Source organism: Coregonus lavaretus (assembly GCF_964263955.1).
Source record: "Coregonus lavaretus genome assembly, chromosome: 11".
Taxonomy (NCBI): domain Eukaryota; kingdom Metazoa; phylum Chordata; class Actinopteri; order Salmoniformes; family Salmonidae; genus Coregonus; species Coregonus lavaretus.
Window position 1 is genome coordinate 59,798,431 of NC_139998.1, and position 16,741 is coordinate 59,815,171.

Below are 16,741 nucleotides of genomic sequence, written 5' to 3' on the forward strand. Positions count from 1 at the left end.
TCACCACACTCTTGATGATCTCATCCTTTCCGTCGTGTTTCTGCACCTTCAGCAGGTGATAGCTGAAGTCCAGGATGTCAAAGCGTCTCTGTTGACCCAGTAGGGAGATGATCATACACCCAGCCCAGTGGAGACCGTCTCCGAAACACTGCCTGGATAATACAACACACAGGTTATACACCCAGTCCATTGGAGACCGTCCCTGAAACACTGAGACAACACAGGTTATACACCCAGCCAAGTTGAGACTGTCCCTGAAACGCCGTCGCAATCATCTATCTCTCTCTCTCTCTCTCCCCTCTCTCTCCCCTCTCTCTCTCTCTCTCCTCTCTCTCTCTCCCCCTCTCCTCTCTCTCCCTCTCCCCCTCTCTCTCTCTCCCTCTCTCTCTCCCCCTCTCTCTCTCTCTCTCTCTCTCCCCCTCTCCCTTCTGCTATATCCTTCTCCCTCCTGTCTCCTGATTCAGCCTCTTCAACCCTACTCTCCTCCCTTTCCGCATCCTAGGACTCGCTCTGTCCCCTTTCGTCCTGGCTGGCTCGGCCCTCCCTCCTGCTTCGTGGCTCATTGCGAGCTTACAGAACAGGGCGGCGGGCGGCTGAGAGAAAATGGCGGAAAACTAAACTTCCGGAGGACCTATCTTCCTTTCACTCCCTCCGCTCTACCTTCTCTTCCTCTGTATCTGCTGCTAAAGCCACTTTTTTTTTATCACTAACTCTTTTCCACCTTCTCTTCCCTCCTTGCGGACGACTTTGTCAACCACTTTGTCAACCGCTCCTCATTCACTCAGCCTATTGAGTCCACTGGTCCCACTCACACAGAACTACCCTACGCCTTGACCTCTTTCTCCCCTCTCTCTCCAGATGACATCATGCGACTAGTGAGGTCTGGCCGCCTGACAACCTGTCCACTCGACCCCATCTCCTTCTCCCTTCTCCAGACCTTCTCTGGAGACCTTCTCCCATTCCTCACTTCCCTCATCAACACATCCCTGACCACTGGCTGCGTCCCCTCTGACTTCAAGATGGCCAGAGTTGCTTCCCTCCTCAAGAAACCAACACTCGACTCATCTTTCTTTTCAAAACACTTGGTCAGAGACAGCACGCTCAACTCTATCATTATCTCTCTCAGAACGATCTTCTTGACCCTAACCAGTCAGGCTTCAAGACGAGTCACTCAACCGAGACTGCTCTTCTCTGTGTCACGGAGGCTCTCCGCACTGCCAAAGCTGACTCTCTCTCCTCTGTTCTCATCCTCCTACATCTATCCGCTGCCTTCGACACCGTGAACCATCAGATCCTCCTCTCCACCCTCTCAGGGCTGGCATCCTACCTGGCAGGCCGCTCCTACCAGGTGACGTGGAGAGGATCTGTGTCTGCACCACGTCCTCTCACTACTGGTGTCCCCCAGGGCTCGGTTCTAGACCCTCTCCTCTTCTCTCTATACACCAAGTCACTCGTCTCCGTCATTTCCTCACATGGTCTCTCCTATCATCACTATGCGGATGGACACTCAACTACTACTTTTCTCCTTCTCCCCTTCTGACACCCAGGTGGCGACACGCATCTCTGCGTGCCAGGCAGATAGCTCAGCTTGGATGTCGGGCCACCACCTCAAGCTCAACCTCGACAAGACAGAGCTGCTCTTCCTCCTGGGGAAGGCCTGCCTGCTCAAAGACCTTGCCATCACGGTTGATAACTCCACAGTGTCGTCCTCCCAGAGTGCAAAGAACCTTGGCCTGACCCTGGACAACACCCTGGTGTCTCTGCAAACATCAAAGCAGTGACTCGCTCCTGCAGGTTCATGCTCTATAACCTCCGTAGAGTATAACCCTACCTCACACAGGAAGCAGTGCAGGTCCTAATCCAGGCACTTGTCCTCTCCCGTCTGGACTATTTCAACTCTCTGTTGGCTGGGCTCCCCGCTTGTGCCATCAAACCCCTGCAACTTATCCAGAACGCTGCAGCCTGCCTGGTGTTCAACCTTCCCAAGTTCTCCCATGTCCACCCGCTCCTCTGCACACTCCACTGGCTTCCAGTTGAAGCTCACATCCACTACAACACCATGGTGCTTACCAACGGAACAGCAAGAGGAACTGCCCCTCCCTACCTTCAGGCTATGCTCAAACCCTCCACCCCAACCCGAGCACTCCGTTCTGCCACCTCAGGTCTCTTGGCCCTCCCACTCGTAAGCTCTTCTCTGTCCTGGCACCCCAATGATGGAACCAGCTTCCCCCTGACGCTAGGACAGCAGAGTCCCTGCCCATCTTCCCAAAAACATCTGAAACCCTTCCTCATCAAACAGTATCTTAAATAATCCTCCTCAAACAAATGTAATAAAAATAACCTTAACCAGCACTTGCCCTTGACCCCTCTAGCTTTGTCTCTACTGATAGCTCCGTTACTGAGGAAAAATGTCCTTTCTATACCTGTGATATGTGGTTGTCCCACCTAGCTATCTTAAGATGAATGCACTTATAACGAAGTCACTCTGGATAAGAGCGTCTGCTAAATGACTAACATGTCAAATGTAAACGTAGACATGGCTTTAAGATGACATCCAATTCACCCTGTATACAGAGCACTGCAAAACCCTCATAGATCCTTCTAGACAGATGCTGTGTCACTACTCACTCCACGGTGAACTCGTGAGCTCCTACAGGAATGCAGTAAACAAACTGCATGGCGCTCCACAGCCGGTGGAACTCCACACACTCGTCCACGTGCATCACGCCGTTGCTAGGCAATGGGCCGCGCCAGATGGGGTCGTCCAGGAAACCACGGACACGTGTGAGGATGACCTCGAACATGGACAGGCCACAACACAGACGCTCTTTGGTCAGCAGGTCACCTTCACGGGTAATGGCTATTTGCTACAGTGGGAGAGAGGGGGGAGAAAGAGTGGGAATTAAAGGGGGAGAAATAGGGACGAGGGAGGTGGGGGAGGAGGAGAGGGGGAGGGGTTCCCAGGCGTTCTATCAGGGGAACCAGGTGCAGTACTGGTGTTACTAAGGCAGTGTGATGGTACCTGTGGGGTTCCCAGGCGTTCTATCAGGGGAACCAGGTGTTACTAAGGCGGTGTTCCCAGGCGTTCTATCAGGGGAACCAGGTGTTACTAAGGCAGTGTGATGGTACCTGAGGGGTTCCCAGGCGTTATATCAGGGGAACCAGGTGTTACTAAGGCAGTGTGATGGTACCTGAGGGGTTCCCAGGCGTTCTATCAGGGGAACCAGGTGTTACTAAGGCAGTGTGATGGTACCTGAGGGGTTCCCAGGCGTTCTATCAGGGGAACCAGGTGTTACTAAGGCAGTGTGATGGTACCTGAGGGGTTCCCAGGCGTTCTATCAGGGGAACCAGGTGTTACTAAGGCAGTGTGATGGTACCTGAGGGGTTCCCAGGCGTTCTATCAGGGGAACCAGGTGCAGTACTGGTGTTACTAAGGCAGTGTGATGGTACCTGAGAGGTTCCCAGGCGTTCTATCAGGGGAACCAGGTGTTACTAAGGCAGTGTGATGGTACCTGTGGGGTTCCCAGGCGTTCTATCAGGGGAACCAGGTGTTACTAAGGCAGTGTGATGGTACCTGAGGGGTTCCCAGGCGTTCTATCAGGGGAACCAGGTGCAGGGCTGTGTATTTAGCCTCCAGACGTTTCATCTTGGCATCAAGACGCTCACCCTCTACAGAGAGAAGAGACAACAGATTCACTGATCCACTCAGACAGACAGACAGAACAGACAGAACAGACAGACAATCTTACCCTTGACATGGATCCTGGGAAGAATGTTCTGGAATGGTGCGGCATGTAACAGGTCACACACCTCCTCCTGAGTCTGAGAGCGAAAGAGAAGATTGTTTAAAACAAAAACAACCCTGGGGATCTCAGACCACGCTGTCCCCCACGGTCCCCTGGGGAACTCATCCCACGCTATCCCCTACGCTCCCCTGGGGAACTCATCCCACGCTGTCCCCTACGCTCCCCTGGGGATCTCAGACCACGCTGTCCCCCACGGTCCCCTGGGGAACTCATCCCACGCTATCCCCCACGGTCCCCTGGGGAACTCATCCCACGCTGTCCCCTACGCTCCCCTGGGGATCTCAGACCACGCTGTCCCCAAAGGTCTCCCCTGGGGATCTCAGACCACGCTGTCCCCCTGGGGATCTCAGACCACGCTGTCCCCTACGCTCCCCTGGGGAACTCAGACCACGCTGTCCCCAAAGGTCTCCCCTGGGGATCTCAGACCACGCTGTCCCCCTGGGGATCTCAGACCACGCTGTCCCCTACGCTCCCCTGGGGAACTCAGACCACGCTGCCCACCTGGGGATCTCAGACCACGCTGCCCCCCTGGGGATCTCAGACCACGCTGTCCCCCACGCTCCCCTGGGGAACTCAGACCACGCTGTCCCCCACGGTCCCCTGGGGAACTCAGACCACACTGTCCCCCACGGTCCCCTGGGGAACTCAGACCACGCTGTCCCCCACGGTCCCCTGGGGAACTCAGACCACGCTGTCCCCCACGGTCCCCTGGGGAACTCAGACCACGCTGTCCCCCACGGTCCCCTGGGGAACTCAGACCACGCTGTCCCCTACGCTCCCCTGGGGAACTCAGACCACGCTGCCCACCTGGGGATCTCAGACCACGCTGTCCCCCACGCTCCCCTGGGGAACTCAGACCACGCTGTCCCCCACGGTCCCCTGGGGAACTCAGACCACGCTGTCCCCCACGGTCCCCTGGGGAACTCAGACCACGCTGTCCCCCACGGTCCCCTGGGGAACTCAGACCACGCTGTCCCCTGACCAGGTGATGCTACACCTCATCCCAGCATACAGACAGAAACTAAAAAAAACACCAAGCCTGTCAAACATACGGTGCGGAAATGGACTGAAGAGGCCATTGGGGAGTTAAAGGACCGCCTAGACACCACGGATTGGAACATATTCAAGGACAACAATGCCAACATACACGACTACACAGACAGGGTCACATCCTACCTCAGTGTATGTGAGGCGAACTGCATCCCATCAGACTTTTCTATCACACAGCAAAGACAAGCCATGGTTCACTGGTGAGATTAGGGCTCTCTGCAGTTCCAAAAGAGGAAGACCACAGGGTTCTCCGCAGTGCCAAAGAGGAAGACCAGGGACCTCTAGAGAGGCCCAAAAAAAGCTAGACTCAGGAATGAAGGCAGCCAAACAGCAGTAAAGGTCGGGCTAGAGCAGCAGTTCTCCAGCAACGACTGCTTGTCTGTCTGAAAACAAATTTGACTAAAACAAACTACCAACTACAAACCAAAAGCACCCCCGACAGCAGATGACCCCTCACTGCTGAATAAACTAAACCAGTTTTACTGCAGATTTGACTCAAAAGGCCCCCTCAATCACCAGGAAAAGACCCCCCTCTACCTCCTTACCTTTGAGCGCCAGGCACTGTCCCATCTCAAAATCATGACTGATGCCTCCCTCAACCCTCTGCAGTTTGCCTACAGAGCTAACAGGTCTGTGGAAGACGCTGTCAACACGGGCCTACACTACATCCTCAAACACCTGGATAACCCAGAGACATATGCAAGGATATTGTTTGTGGACTTTAGCTCTGCATTCAATAACATCATCCCAGAACTGTTACAAGACAAACTCTCCCAGCTGAACGTGTCCAGCTCCATTTGTCAGTGGATCACTGACTTCCTGACCAACAGGACGCAACACGTGAAGCTGGGAAAACACCTTTCGGACCTATCCCTCAGCACCGGAGCGCCGCAAGGATGCGTGCTCTCACCTCTACTCACAATACATCAATGACTGCACTTCCAACAACGCATCTGTCAAACTACTCAAGTTTGCAGATGACACCACTCAGGTCGGTCTCATCACCGACGGCGATGACTCCATGTACCGGTTGAGAGGTCGACCGGCTGGTGGTCTGGTGCAGTCGCAATAACCTGGAACTCAACACAGACAAAACCGTGGAGATCGTGGTTGACTTCAGAAAAATGCCCCTCAACATCTCTCCCCCTTGAGATTGATGGCTCAGCTGTTAGCACGGCTGAATCATTCAAATTCCTGGGGACCATCATCTCCCACAACCTCAACTGGAAGGACAACATCACAGCGGTCACCAAGAAGGCACACCAGCGGATGTACTACTTGCGGCAGCTGAAAAAACTCTACATCTCCCAGTCAAATAGAATAAAATGTATTTATAAAGCCCTTTTTACATCAGCAGATGTCACAGTGCTTATACAGAAACCCAGTCTAAAACCCCAAACAGCAAGCAATGCAGATGTAGAAGCACGGTGGCTAGGAAAAACTCCCTAGAAAGGCAGGAACCTAGGAAGAAACCTAGAGAGGAACCAGGCTCTGAGGGGTGGCCAGTCCTCTACTGGCTGTACTGGGTAGAGAGGAACCAGGCTCTGAGGGGTGACCAGTCCTCTACTGGCTGTACTGGGTAGAGAGGAACCAGGCTCTGAGGGGTGGCCAGTCCTCTACTGGCTGTGCTGGGTAGACCAGAGGAACCAGGCTCTGAGGGGTGGCCAGTCCTCTTCTGGCTGTGCTGGGTAGACCAGAGGAACCAGGCTCTGAGGGGTGGCCAGTCCTCTTCTGGCTGTGCTGGGTAGAGAGGAACCAGGCTCTGAGGGGTGGCCAGTCCTCTACTGGCTATGCTGGGTAGAGAGGAACCAGGCTCTGAGGGGTGGCCAGTCCTCTTCTGGCTGTACTGGGTAGAGAGGAACCAGGCTCTGAGGGGTGGCCAGTCCTCTTCTGGCTGTACTGGGTAGACCAGAGGAACCAGGCTCTGAGGGGTGGCCAGTCCTCTTCTGGCTGTACTGGGTAGACCAGAGGAACCAGGCTCTGAGGGGTGGCCAGTCCTCTTCTGGCTGTGCTGGGTAGAGAGGAACCAGGCTCTGAGGGGTGGCCAGTCCTCTTCTGGCTGTACTGGGTAGAGAGGAACCAGGCTCTGAGGGGTGGCCAGTCCTCTTCTGGCTGTACTGGGTAGACCAGAGGAACCAGGCTCTGAGGGGTGGCCAGTCCTCTTCTGGCTGTGCTGGGTAGAGAGGAACCAGGCTCTGAGGGGTGACCAGTCCTCTACTGGCTGTACTGGGTAGACCAGAGGAACCAGGCTCTGAGGGTTGGCCAGTCCTCTTCTGGCTGTGCTGGGTAGACCAGAGGAACCAGGCTCTGAGGGGTGGCCAGTCCTCTTCTGGCTGTACTGGGTAGAGAGGAACCAGGCTCTGAGGGGTGGCCAGTCCTCTACTGGCTGTACTGGGTAGAGAGGAACCAGGCTCTGAGGGGTGGCCAGTCCTCTACTGGCTGTACTGGGTGGAGAGGAACCAGGCTCTGAGGGGTGGCCAGTCCTCTTCTGGCTGTACTGGGTGGAGAGGAACCAGGCTCTGAGGGGTGGCCAGTCCTCTACTGGCTGTACTGGGTGGAGAGGAACCAGGCTCTGAGGGGTGGCCAGTCCTCTTCTGGCTGTACTGGGTAGAGAGGAACCAGGCTCTGAGGGGTGGCCAGTCCTCTACTGGCTGTGCTGGGTAGAGAGGAACCAGGCTCTGAGGGGTGGCCAGTCCTCTTCTGGCTGTACTGGGTAGAGAGGAACCAGGCTCTGAGGGGTGGCCAGTCCTCTTCTGGCTGTACTGGGTAGAGAGGAACCAGGCTCTGAGGGGTGGCCAGTCCTCTTCTGGCTGTACTGGGTAGACCAGAGGAACCAGGCTCTGAGGGGTGGCCAGTCCTCTTCTGGCTGTACTGGGTAGACCAGAGGAACCAGGCTCTGAGGGGTGGCCAGTCCTCTACTGGCTGTACTGGGTAGAGAGGAACCAGGCTCTGAGGGGTGGCCAGTCCTCTACTGGCTGTACTGGGTAGAGAGGAACCAGGGTGCCGGGTGGAGGTTATAACAGAACACGGCCATTAAGGCCAGATCGTTCTTTAAGATGTTCTAACATCTTAATCCGGTTTTACGCATCAATCGTCAATCCATCCTCCATCACCGTCTGCTTTGGGTCTGCCGGCTGCAAGGTGAAACTGCAACGCATTGTCCAGTCTGCAGAGGGGGTCATCGGCTGCCACCTGCCCTCCATCAAGCTCCTGCAAGACTCCAGGGCAAGGATGCGTGCAGTAAAGATAATCGCTGACCCCTCCCACCCCAGTCACCCCCTCCTCCAAAAATGCACCCCTGGCAAGCGGTTCAGGTCACTCATGACCAGAACCTTCCACCACCTGAACAGTTTGTTCCCCCAGGCTGTGGGCCTCACCAACCGGCCATCTAAAGGACTATGCCCTCTATGCTGCATACTGCATTAAGCCATCTCTGAACTGTACACTAAATAACTGCACTATAATGCATTACTCTGGTCATCTCTCTGCATTTATATATTCATACTGTTTCTGTAAATGTGTACCTCCACTGTATACCACTGAGTATACCTAACATTAGGAACACCTTTCTAATATTGAGTTGCACCCCCTTTTGCTCTCAGAACAGCCTCAATTCGTCGGGGCATGGACTCTACAAGGTGTTGAAAGCGTTCCCCAGGGATGCTGGCCCATGTTGACTCCAACGCTTCCCACAGTTGTGTCAAGTTGGCTGGATGTCCTTTGGGTGGTGGACCATTGTTGATACACACAGGAAACTGTTGAGCGTGAAAAACCCAGCAGCGTTGCAGTTCTTGACACAAACCGGTGCGCCTGGCACCTACTACCATACCCTGTTCAAAGGTACTTAAATCTGCAATATGTAACTTTTTGGGGCGACCCGACCAAATTCACATAGAAATGTGTGTTATAGATCTGTCATTCTCATTGAAAGCAAGTCTAAGAAGCGGTATATCTGTTCTATGTGAGCTATTTCTATGCTTCCCATTCTTAAGTTTAGTTTTTGCGTCTTTTACTTTCGGTTTTGTACACCAGCTTCAAACAGCTGAAAATATATTTCAAAGCAGTTTAGATTGTACAATGATTCTCTACACTGTACTTGCTTGTTTTGTCACATCAACTGAAATTAGGCGAACTATTAGAATTTTAGCAACCAGGAAATGGCGGATCGATTTCTGCACAGTGCACCTTTAAATCTTTGTCTTGCCCATTCACCCTCTGAATGGCACAATCCATGTCTCAGTTGTCTCAAGGCTTAAAAATCATTCTTTAACCTGTCTCCTCCCCTTCATCTACACTGATTGAAGTGGATTTAACAAGTGACATCAATAAGGGATCATAGCGTTCACCTGGATTCACCTGGTCAGTCTGGCATAATGTTTTGTATAGTGTATATATATTTATCTGCTCCTTCTCTTATCGCTCTAACTCACTCTAACTAGTTGTATATAATGAAACCACTAACTAGTTGTATATAATGAAACCACTCTACCTAGTTGTATATAATGAAACCACTCTACCTAGTTGTATATAATGAAACCACTAACTAGTTGTATATAATGAAACCACTCTACCTAGTTGTATATAATGAAACCACTCTACCTAGTTGTATATAATGAAACCACTCTAACTAGTTGTATATAATGAAACCACTCTACCTAGTTGTATATAATGAAACCACTAACTAGTTGTATATAATGAAACCACTCTACCTAGTTGTATATAATGAAACCACTCTACCTAGTTGTATATAATGAAACCACTCTAACTAGTTGTATATAATGAAACCACTCTATCTAGTTGTATATAATGAAACCACTCTAACTAGTTGTATATAATGAAACCACTCTAACTAGTTGTATATAATGAAACCACTCTACCTAGTTGTATATAATGAAACCACTCTAACTAGTTGTATATAATGAAACCACTCTACCTAGTTGTATGTAATGAAACCACTCTACCTAGTTGTATATAATGAAACCACTCTACCTAGTTGTATATAATGAAACCACTCTACCTAGTTGTATATAATGAAACCACTCTACCTAGTTGTATATAATGAAACCACTCTAACTAGTTGTATATAATGAAACCACTCTAACTAGTTGTATATAATGAAACCACTCTAACTAGTTGTATATAATGAAACCACTCTACCTAGTTGTATATAATGAAACCACTCTACCTAGTTGTATATAATGAAACCACTCTAACTAGTTGTATATAATGAAACCACTCTAACTAGTTGTATATAATGAAACCACTCTATCTAGTTGTATATAATGAAACCACTCTAACTAGTTGTATATAATGAAACCACTCTACCTAGTTGTATATAATGAAACCACTCTACCTAGTTGTATATAATGAAACCACTCTAACTAGTTGTATATAATGAAACCACTCTAACTAGTTGTATATAATGAAACCACTCTAACTAGTTGTATATAATGAAACCACTCTACCTAGTTGTATATAATGAAACCACTCTACCTAGTTGTATATAATGAAACCACTCTAACTAGTTGTATATAATGAAACCACTCTAACTAGTTGTATATAATGAAACCACTCTAACTAGTTGTATATAATGAAACCACTCTACCTAGTTGTATATAATGAAACCACTCTACCTAGTTGTATATAATGAAACCACTCTAACTAGTTGTATATAATGAAACCACTCTAACTAGTTGTATATAATGAAACCACTCTACCTAGTTGTATATAATGAAACCACTCTAACTAGTTGTATATAATGAAACCACTCTACCTAGTTGTATATAATGAAACCACTCTAACTAGTTGTATATAATGAAACCACTCTACCTAGTTGTATATAATGAAACCACTCTAACTAGTTGTATATAATGAAACCACTCTACCTAGTTGTATGTAATGAAACCACTCTACCTAGTTGTATATAATGTATGGAAACCACTCTAACTAGTTGTATATAATGAAACCACTCTAACTAGTTGTATATAATGAAACCACTCTACCTAGTTGTATATAATGAAACCACTCTAACTAGTTGTATATAATGAAACCACTCTACCTAGTTGTATATAATGAAACCACTCTAACTAGTTGTATATAATGAAACCACTCTAACTAGTTGTATATAATGAAACCACTCTAACTAGTTGTATATAATGAAACCACTCTACCTAGTTGTATATAATGAAACCACTCTACCTAGTTGTATATAATGAAACCACTCTACCTAGTTGTATATAATGAAACCACTCTACCTAGTTGTATATAATGAAACCACTCTACCTAGTTGTATATAATGAAACCCCTCTACCTAGTTGTATATAATGAAACCACTCTAACTAGTTGTATATAATGAAACCACTCTACCTAGTTGTATATAATGAAACCACTCTAACTAGTTGTATATAATGAAACCACTCTACCTAGTTGTATATAATGAAACCACTCTACCTAGTTGTATATAATGAAACCACTCTAACTAGTTGTATATAATGAAACCACTCTACCTAGTTGTATATAATGAAACCACTCTAACTAGTTGTATATAATGAAACCACTCTACCTAGTTGTATATAATGAAACCACTCTACCTAGTTGTATATAATGAAACCACTCTACCTAGTTGTATATAATGAAACCACTCTACCTAGTTGTATATAATGAAACCACTCTACCTAGTTGTATATAATGTATGGAAACCACTAACTAGTTGTATATAATGAATGGAAACTGTTTAAACTCCGTTGTCTGTAAATGTTGTCTATCACCATATGACCAGGTAACATTCTGACTATGTTTAAATGTAATTGGTGAATAAAGGTGATTCAGGTGTTGAGGTTGTGTAGACGTGTTTGGGTCGTGGTTCTTATCAGGCTCTGTTCTCTGCGCAGACAGAACAGCAGGGTATAAATTTGCATGATGTGGTTGAGGTTGTATTGTGGTCATGATGTGTTTGGTCATGATGTGGTTGAGGTTGTATTGTGGTCATGATGTGGTTGAGGTTGTATTGTGGTCATGATGTGGTTGAGGTTGTATTGTGGTCATGATGTGTTTGGTCATGATGTGGTTGAGGTTGTATTGTGGTCATGATGTGGTTGAGGTTGTATTGTGGTCATGATGTGGTTGAGGTTGTATTGTGGTCATGATGTGTTTGGTCATGATGTGACCTCCCGAGTGGCGCAGTGGTCTAAGGCACTGCATCGCAGTGCTAGCTGTGCCACTAGAGATCCAGGCTCTGTCGTGGCCGGCCGCGACCGGGAGACCCATGGGGCGGCGCACAATTGGCCCAGCGTCGTCCAGGGTAGGGGAGGGAATGGCCGGCAGGGATGTAGCTCAGTTGGTAGAGCATGGCGTTTGCAACGCCAGGGTTGTGGGTTCGATTCCCACGGGGGGCCAGTATGAAAAATTAAAACACTCACTAACTGTAAGTCGCTCTGGATAAGAGCGTCTGCTAATGACGTAAACGTAAATGTAAATGTGTTTGAGGTTCTTACCAGGCTCTGTTCGCTGAGCAGACAGAACAGCAGGGCATTGCCCACCTCTCTGAGGTTCTGGAAGCAGACCGTCTTCAGTTCAGCGTACTCCACTATGTCCTTCAGCTGGTGGTGGAAGAACTCCAGGATACCTGGCAGGGAACAGAGACAGACAGATCTGCTAATCAAATCAAGAGATCGATTAAGGACACTCATAATAGCTTGCAACTATTGCCAATTTGATCTTGCTGAAACTTTTAATTATATAAAAATCTGTCAGACATTGAAGGGAGCTCCCTGTCTCTCCCTGGACTCACCCGGGGAGCCGTACTCGTGGCGTGGGAGACGGCAGATCTTAGGCATCACCTCCATCAGGGTCTTCACATACTGCATGATGGTGCCCTGGAGCTGAGCGGGGACGGATGGACAGGGTTAATAAGGGCTGATCTAGAGGAATGGTACCACTATCTAGAGGAATGGTACTACTATATCTAGAGGAATGGTACTACTATATCTAGAGGCATGGTACTACTATCTAGAGGAATGGTACTACTATCTAAGGAATGGTACTACTATCTAGAGGAATGGTACCACTATCTAGAGGAATGGTACTACTATCTAGAGGAATGGTACTACTATATCTAGAGGAATGGTACTACTATATCTAGAGGCATGGTACTACTATCTAGAGGAATGGTACTACTATCTAAGGAATGGTACCACTATCTAGAGGAATGGTACCACTATCTAGAGGAATGGTACTACTATATCTAGAGGAATGGTACTACTATATCTAGAGGCATGGTACTACTATCTAGAGGAATGGTACTACTATCTAAGGAATGGTACTACTATCTAGAGGAATGGTACTACTATCTAGAGGAATGGTACTACTATCTAGAGGAATGGTACTACTATCTAGAGGAATGGTACTACTATCTAGAGGAATGGTACTACTATCTAAGGAATGGTACTACTATCTAGAGGAATGGTACTACTATCTAGAGGAATGGTACTACTATCTAGAGGAATGGTACTACTATCTAGAGGAATGGTACTACTATCTAGAGGAATGGTACTACTATCTAAGGAATGGTACTACTATCTAGAGGAATGGTACTACTATCTAGAGGAATGGTACTACTATATCTAGAGGAATGGTACTACTATATCTAGAGGAATGGTACCACTATCTAGAGGAATGGTACTACTATCTAGAGGAATGGTACTACTATATCTAGAGGAATGGTACTACTATATCTAGAGGAATGGTACTACTATATCTAGAGGAATGGTACCACTATCTAGAGGAATGGTACTACTATATCTAGAGGAATGGTACTACTATATCTAGAGGAATGGTACTACTATATCTAGAGGAATGGTACTACTATCTAGAGGAATGGTACTACTATATCTAGAGGAATGGTACTACTATATCTAGAGGAATGGTACCACTATCTAGAGGAATGGTACCACTATCTAAGGAATGGTACCACTATCTAGAGGAATGGTACTACTATCTAGAGGAATGGTACTACTATATCTAGAGGAATGGTACTACTATATCTAGAGGAATGGTACTACTATATCTAGAGGAATGGTACTACTATATCTAGAGGAATGGTACTACTATATCTAGAGGAATGGTACTACTATCTAGAGGAATGGTACTACTATCTAGAGGAATGGTACTACTATATCTAGAGGTATGGTACTACTATATCTAGAGGAATGGTACCACTATCTAGAGGGATGGTACTACTATATCTAGAGGAATGGTACTACTATCTAGAGGAATGGTACTACTATCTAGAGGAATGGTACTACTATATCTAGAGGAATGGTACTACTATATCTAGAGGAATGGTACTACTATATCTAGAGGAATGGTACCACTATCTAGAGGAATGGTACTACTATATCTAGAGGAATGGTACTACTATCTAGAGGAATGGTACTACTATCTAGAGGAATGGTACCACTATCTAGAGGAATGGTACTACTATCTAGAGGAATGGTACTACTATATCTAGAGGAATGGTACCACTATCTAGAGGAATGGTACTACTATCTAGAGGAATGGTACTACTATATCTAGAGGAATGGTACTACTATCTAGAGGAATGGTACTACTATCTAGAGGAATGGTACTACTATATCTAGAGGAATGGTACTACTATCTAGAGGAATGGTACTACTATCTAGAGGAATGGTACTACTATATCTAGAGGAATGGTACTACTATCTAGAGGAATGGTACCACTATCTAGAGGAATGGTACTACTATCTAGAGGAATGGTACTACTATATCTAGAGGAATGGTACTACTATCTAGAGGAATGGTACCACTATCTAGAGGAATGGTACTACTATCTAGAGGAATGGTACTACTATCTAGAGGAATGGTACTACTATATCTAGAGGAATGGTACTACTATATCTAGAGGAATGGTACTACTATCTAGAGGAATGGTACTACTATATCTAGAGGAATGGTACTACTATCTAGAGGAATGGTACTACTATCTAGAGGAATGGTACTACTATATCTAGAGGAATGGTACTACTATATCTAGAGGAATGGTACTACTATCTAGAGGAATGGTACTACTATATCTAGAGGAATGGTACTACTATCTAGAGGAATGGTACTACTATATCTAGAGGAATGGTACTACTATCTAGAGGAATGGTACTACTATATCTAGAGGAATGGTACTACTATCTAGAGGAATGGTACTACTATACAGTGGGGAAAAAAAGTATTTAGTCAGCCACCAATTGTGCAAGTTCTCCCACTTAAAAAGATGAGAGAGGCCTGTAATTTTCATCATAGGTACACGTCAACTATGACAGACAAATTGAGAATTTTTTTTCCAGAAAATCACATTGTAGGATTTTTTATGAATTTATTTGCAAATTATGGTGGAAAATAAGTATTTGGTCACCTACAAACAAGCAAGATTTCTGGCTCTCACAGACTTGTAACTTCTTCTTTAAGAGGCTCCTCTGTCCTCCACTCGTTACCTGTATTAATGGCAACTGTTTGAACTTGTTATCAGTATAAAATGTTGCCATCCTGTACCTGTCCCGCAGGTGTGATGTTCAGATGTACCGATCCTGTGCAGGTGTTGTTACACGTGGTCTGCCACTGCGAGGACGATCAGCTGTCCGTCCTGTCTCCCTGTAGCGCTGTCTTAGGCGTCTCACAGTACGGACATTGCAATTTATTGCCCTGGCCACATCTGCAGTCCTCATGCCTCCTTGCAGCATGCCTAAGGCACGTTCACGCAGATGAGCAGGGACCCTGGGCATCTTTCTTTTGGTGTTTTTCAGAGTCAGTAGAAAGGCCTCTTTAGTGTCCTAAGTTTTCATAACAGTGACCTTAATTGCCTACCGTCTGTAAGCTGTTAGTGTCTTAACGACCGTTCCACAGGTGCATGTTCATTAATTGTTTATGGTTCATTGAACAAGCATGGGAAACAGTGTTTAAACCCTTTACAATGAAGATCTGTGAAGTTATTTTGAGTTTTACAAATTATCTTTGAAAGACAGGGTCCTGAAAAAGGAATGTTTCTTTTTTTGCTGAGTTTACATGGAATCACTGGTCACTTTAATAATGGAACACTAGTCACTTTAATAATGTTTACATACTGCTTTACTCATCTCATATGTATATACTGTATTCTATTCTACTGTATTTTAGTCAATGCCACTCTGACATTGCTCGTCCTAATATTGATATATTTCTTAATTCCATTCTTTTAGATCTGTGTGTATTGTTGTGTGTTGTTAGATATTACTGTACTGTTGGAGCTAGGAACACAAGCATTTCACTACAACCGCAATAACATCTGCTAAATATGTGTATGTGACCAATACAATTTGATTTAATTTGAATACATAGCTATTCCTGCTGTCAGTGTTTTTTCAGGACCCTTTACAATGAAGATCTGTGAAGTTATTTGGATTTTTACGAATTATCTTTGAAAGACAGGGTCCTGAAAAAGGGACGTTTCTTTTTTGCTGAGTTTAGAAATGTGAGTTATAGATCTGTCACTGTCATTGAAATCAAGTCTAAAAAGCAGTAGATCTGTTTTATCTGCACTATTTCTATACTTCCCTTTTAGTTTTTGCGTCTTTTACTTTGGGTTTTGTACACCAGCTTCAAAACAGCTGAAAATACAATATTTTTGATTATGGAAAATTATATTTCAGAGCGCTTTAGATACAATGTTTCTCTACACTATACTTGCTTGTTTTGTCACAAACTGAAATTAGGCGAACTATTATAATTTTTGCAATCAGGAAATGGAGGAGCGATTTCTGCATAGTGCATCTTTAACTTTGACCTTTTTCAAAAGGAGGCGAGAGCGGATGGAGGAGAGAGGACACGAGGTGAGCAAATCT

At 46.4% G+C, this 16,741-nt stretch overlaps 1 protein-coding gene across 2 annotated transcripts in view; it reads right to left on the reverse strand.

Moving 5' to 3' along the window:
* Positions 1-16,741, reverse strand: part of LOC311137482 (cytoplasmic FMR1-interacting protein 1 homolog) — an 82,105-nt gene that overhangs the window by 1,034 nt on the left and 64,330 nt on the right. For both annotated transcript variants that reach the window (XM_084172020.1, XM_084172021.1), the window contains 6 exons: positions 12,646-12,736; positions 12,350-12,480; positions 3,750-3,822; positions 3,575-3,669; positions 2,629-2,867; positions 5-152 (listed from right to left, as the gene is read on the reverse strand). In XM_084172020.1, the coding sequence (XP_084028146.1) occupies positions 5-152; positions 2,629-2,867; positions 3,575-3,669; positions 3,750-3,822; positions 12,350-12,480; positions 12,646-12,736 (777 nt within the window). The remainder of the gene's footprint in view (positions 1-4; positions 153-2,628; positions 2,868-3,574; positions 3,670-3,749; positions 3,823-12,349; positions 12,481-12,645; positions 12,737-16,741) is intronic.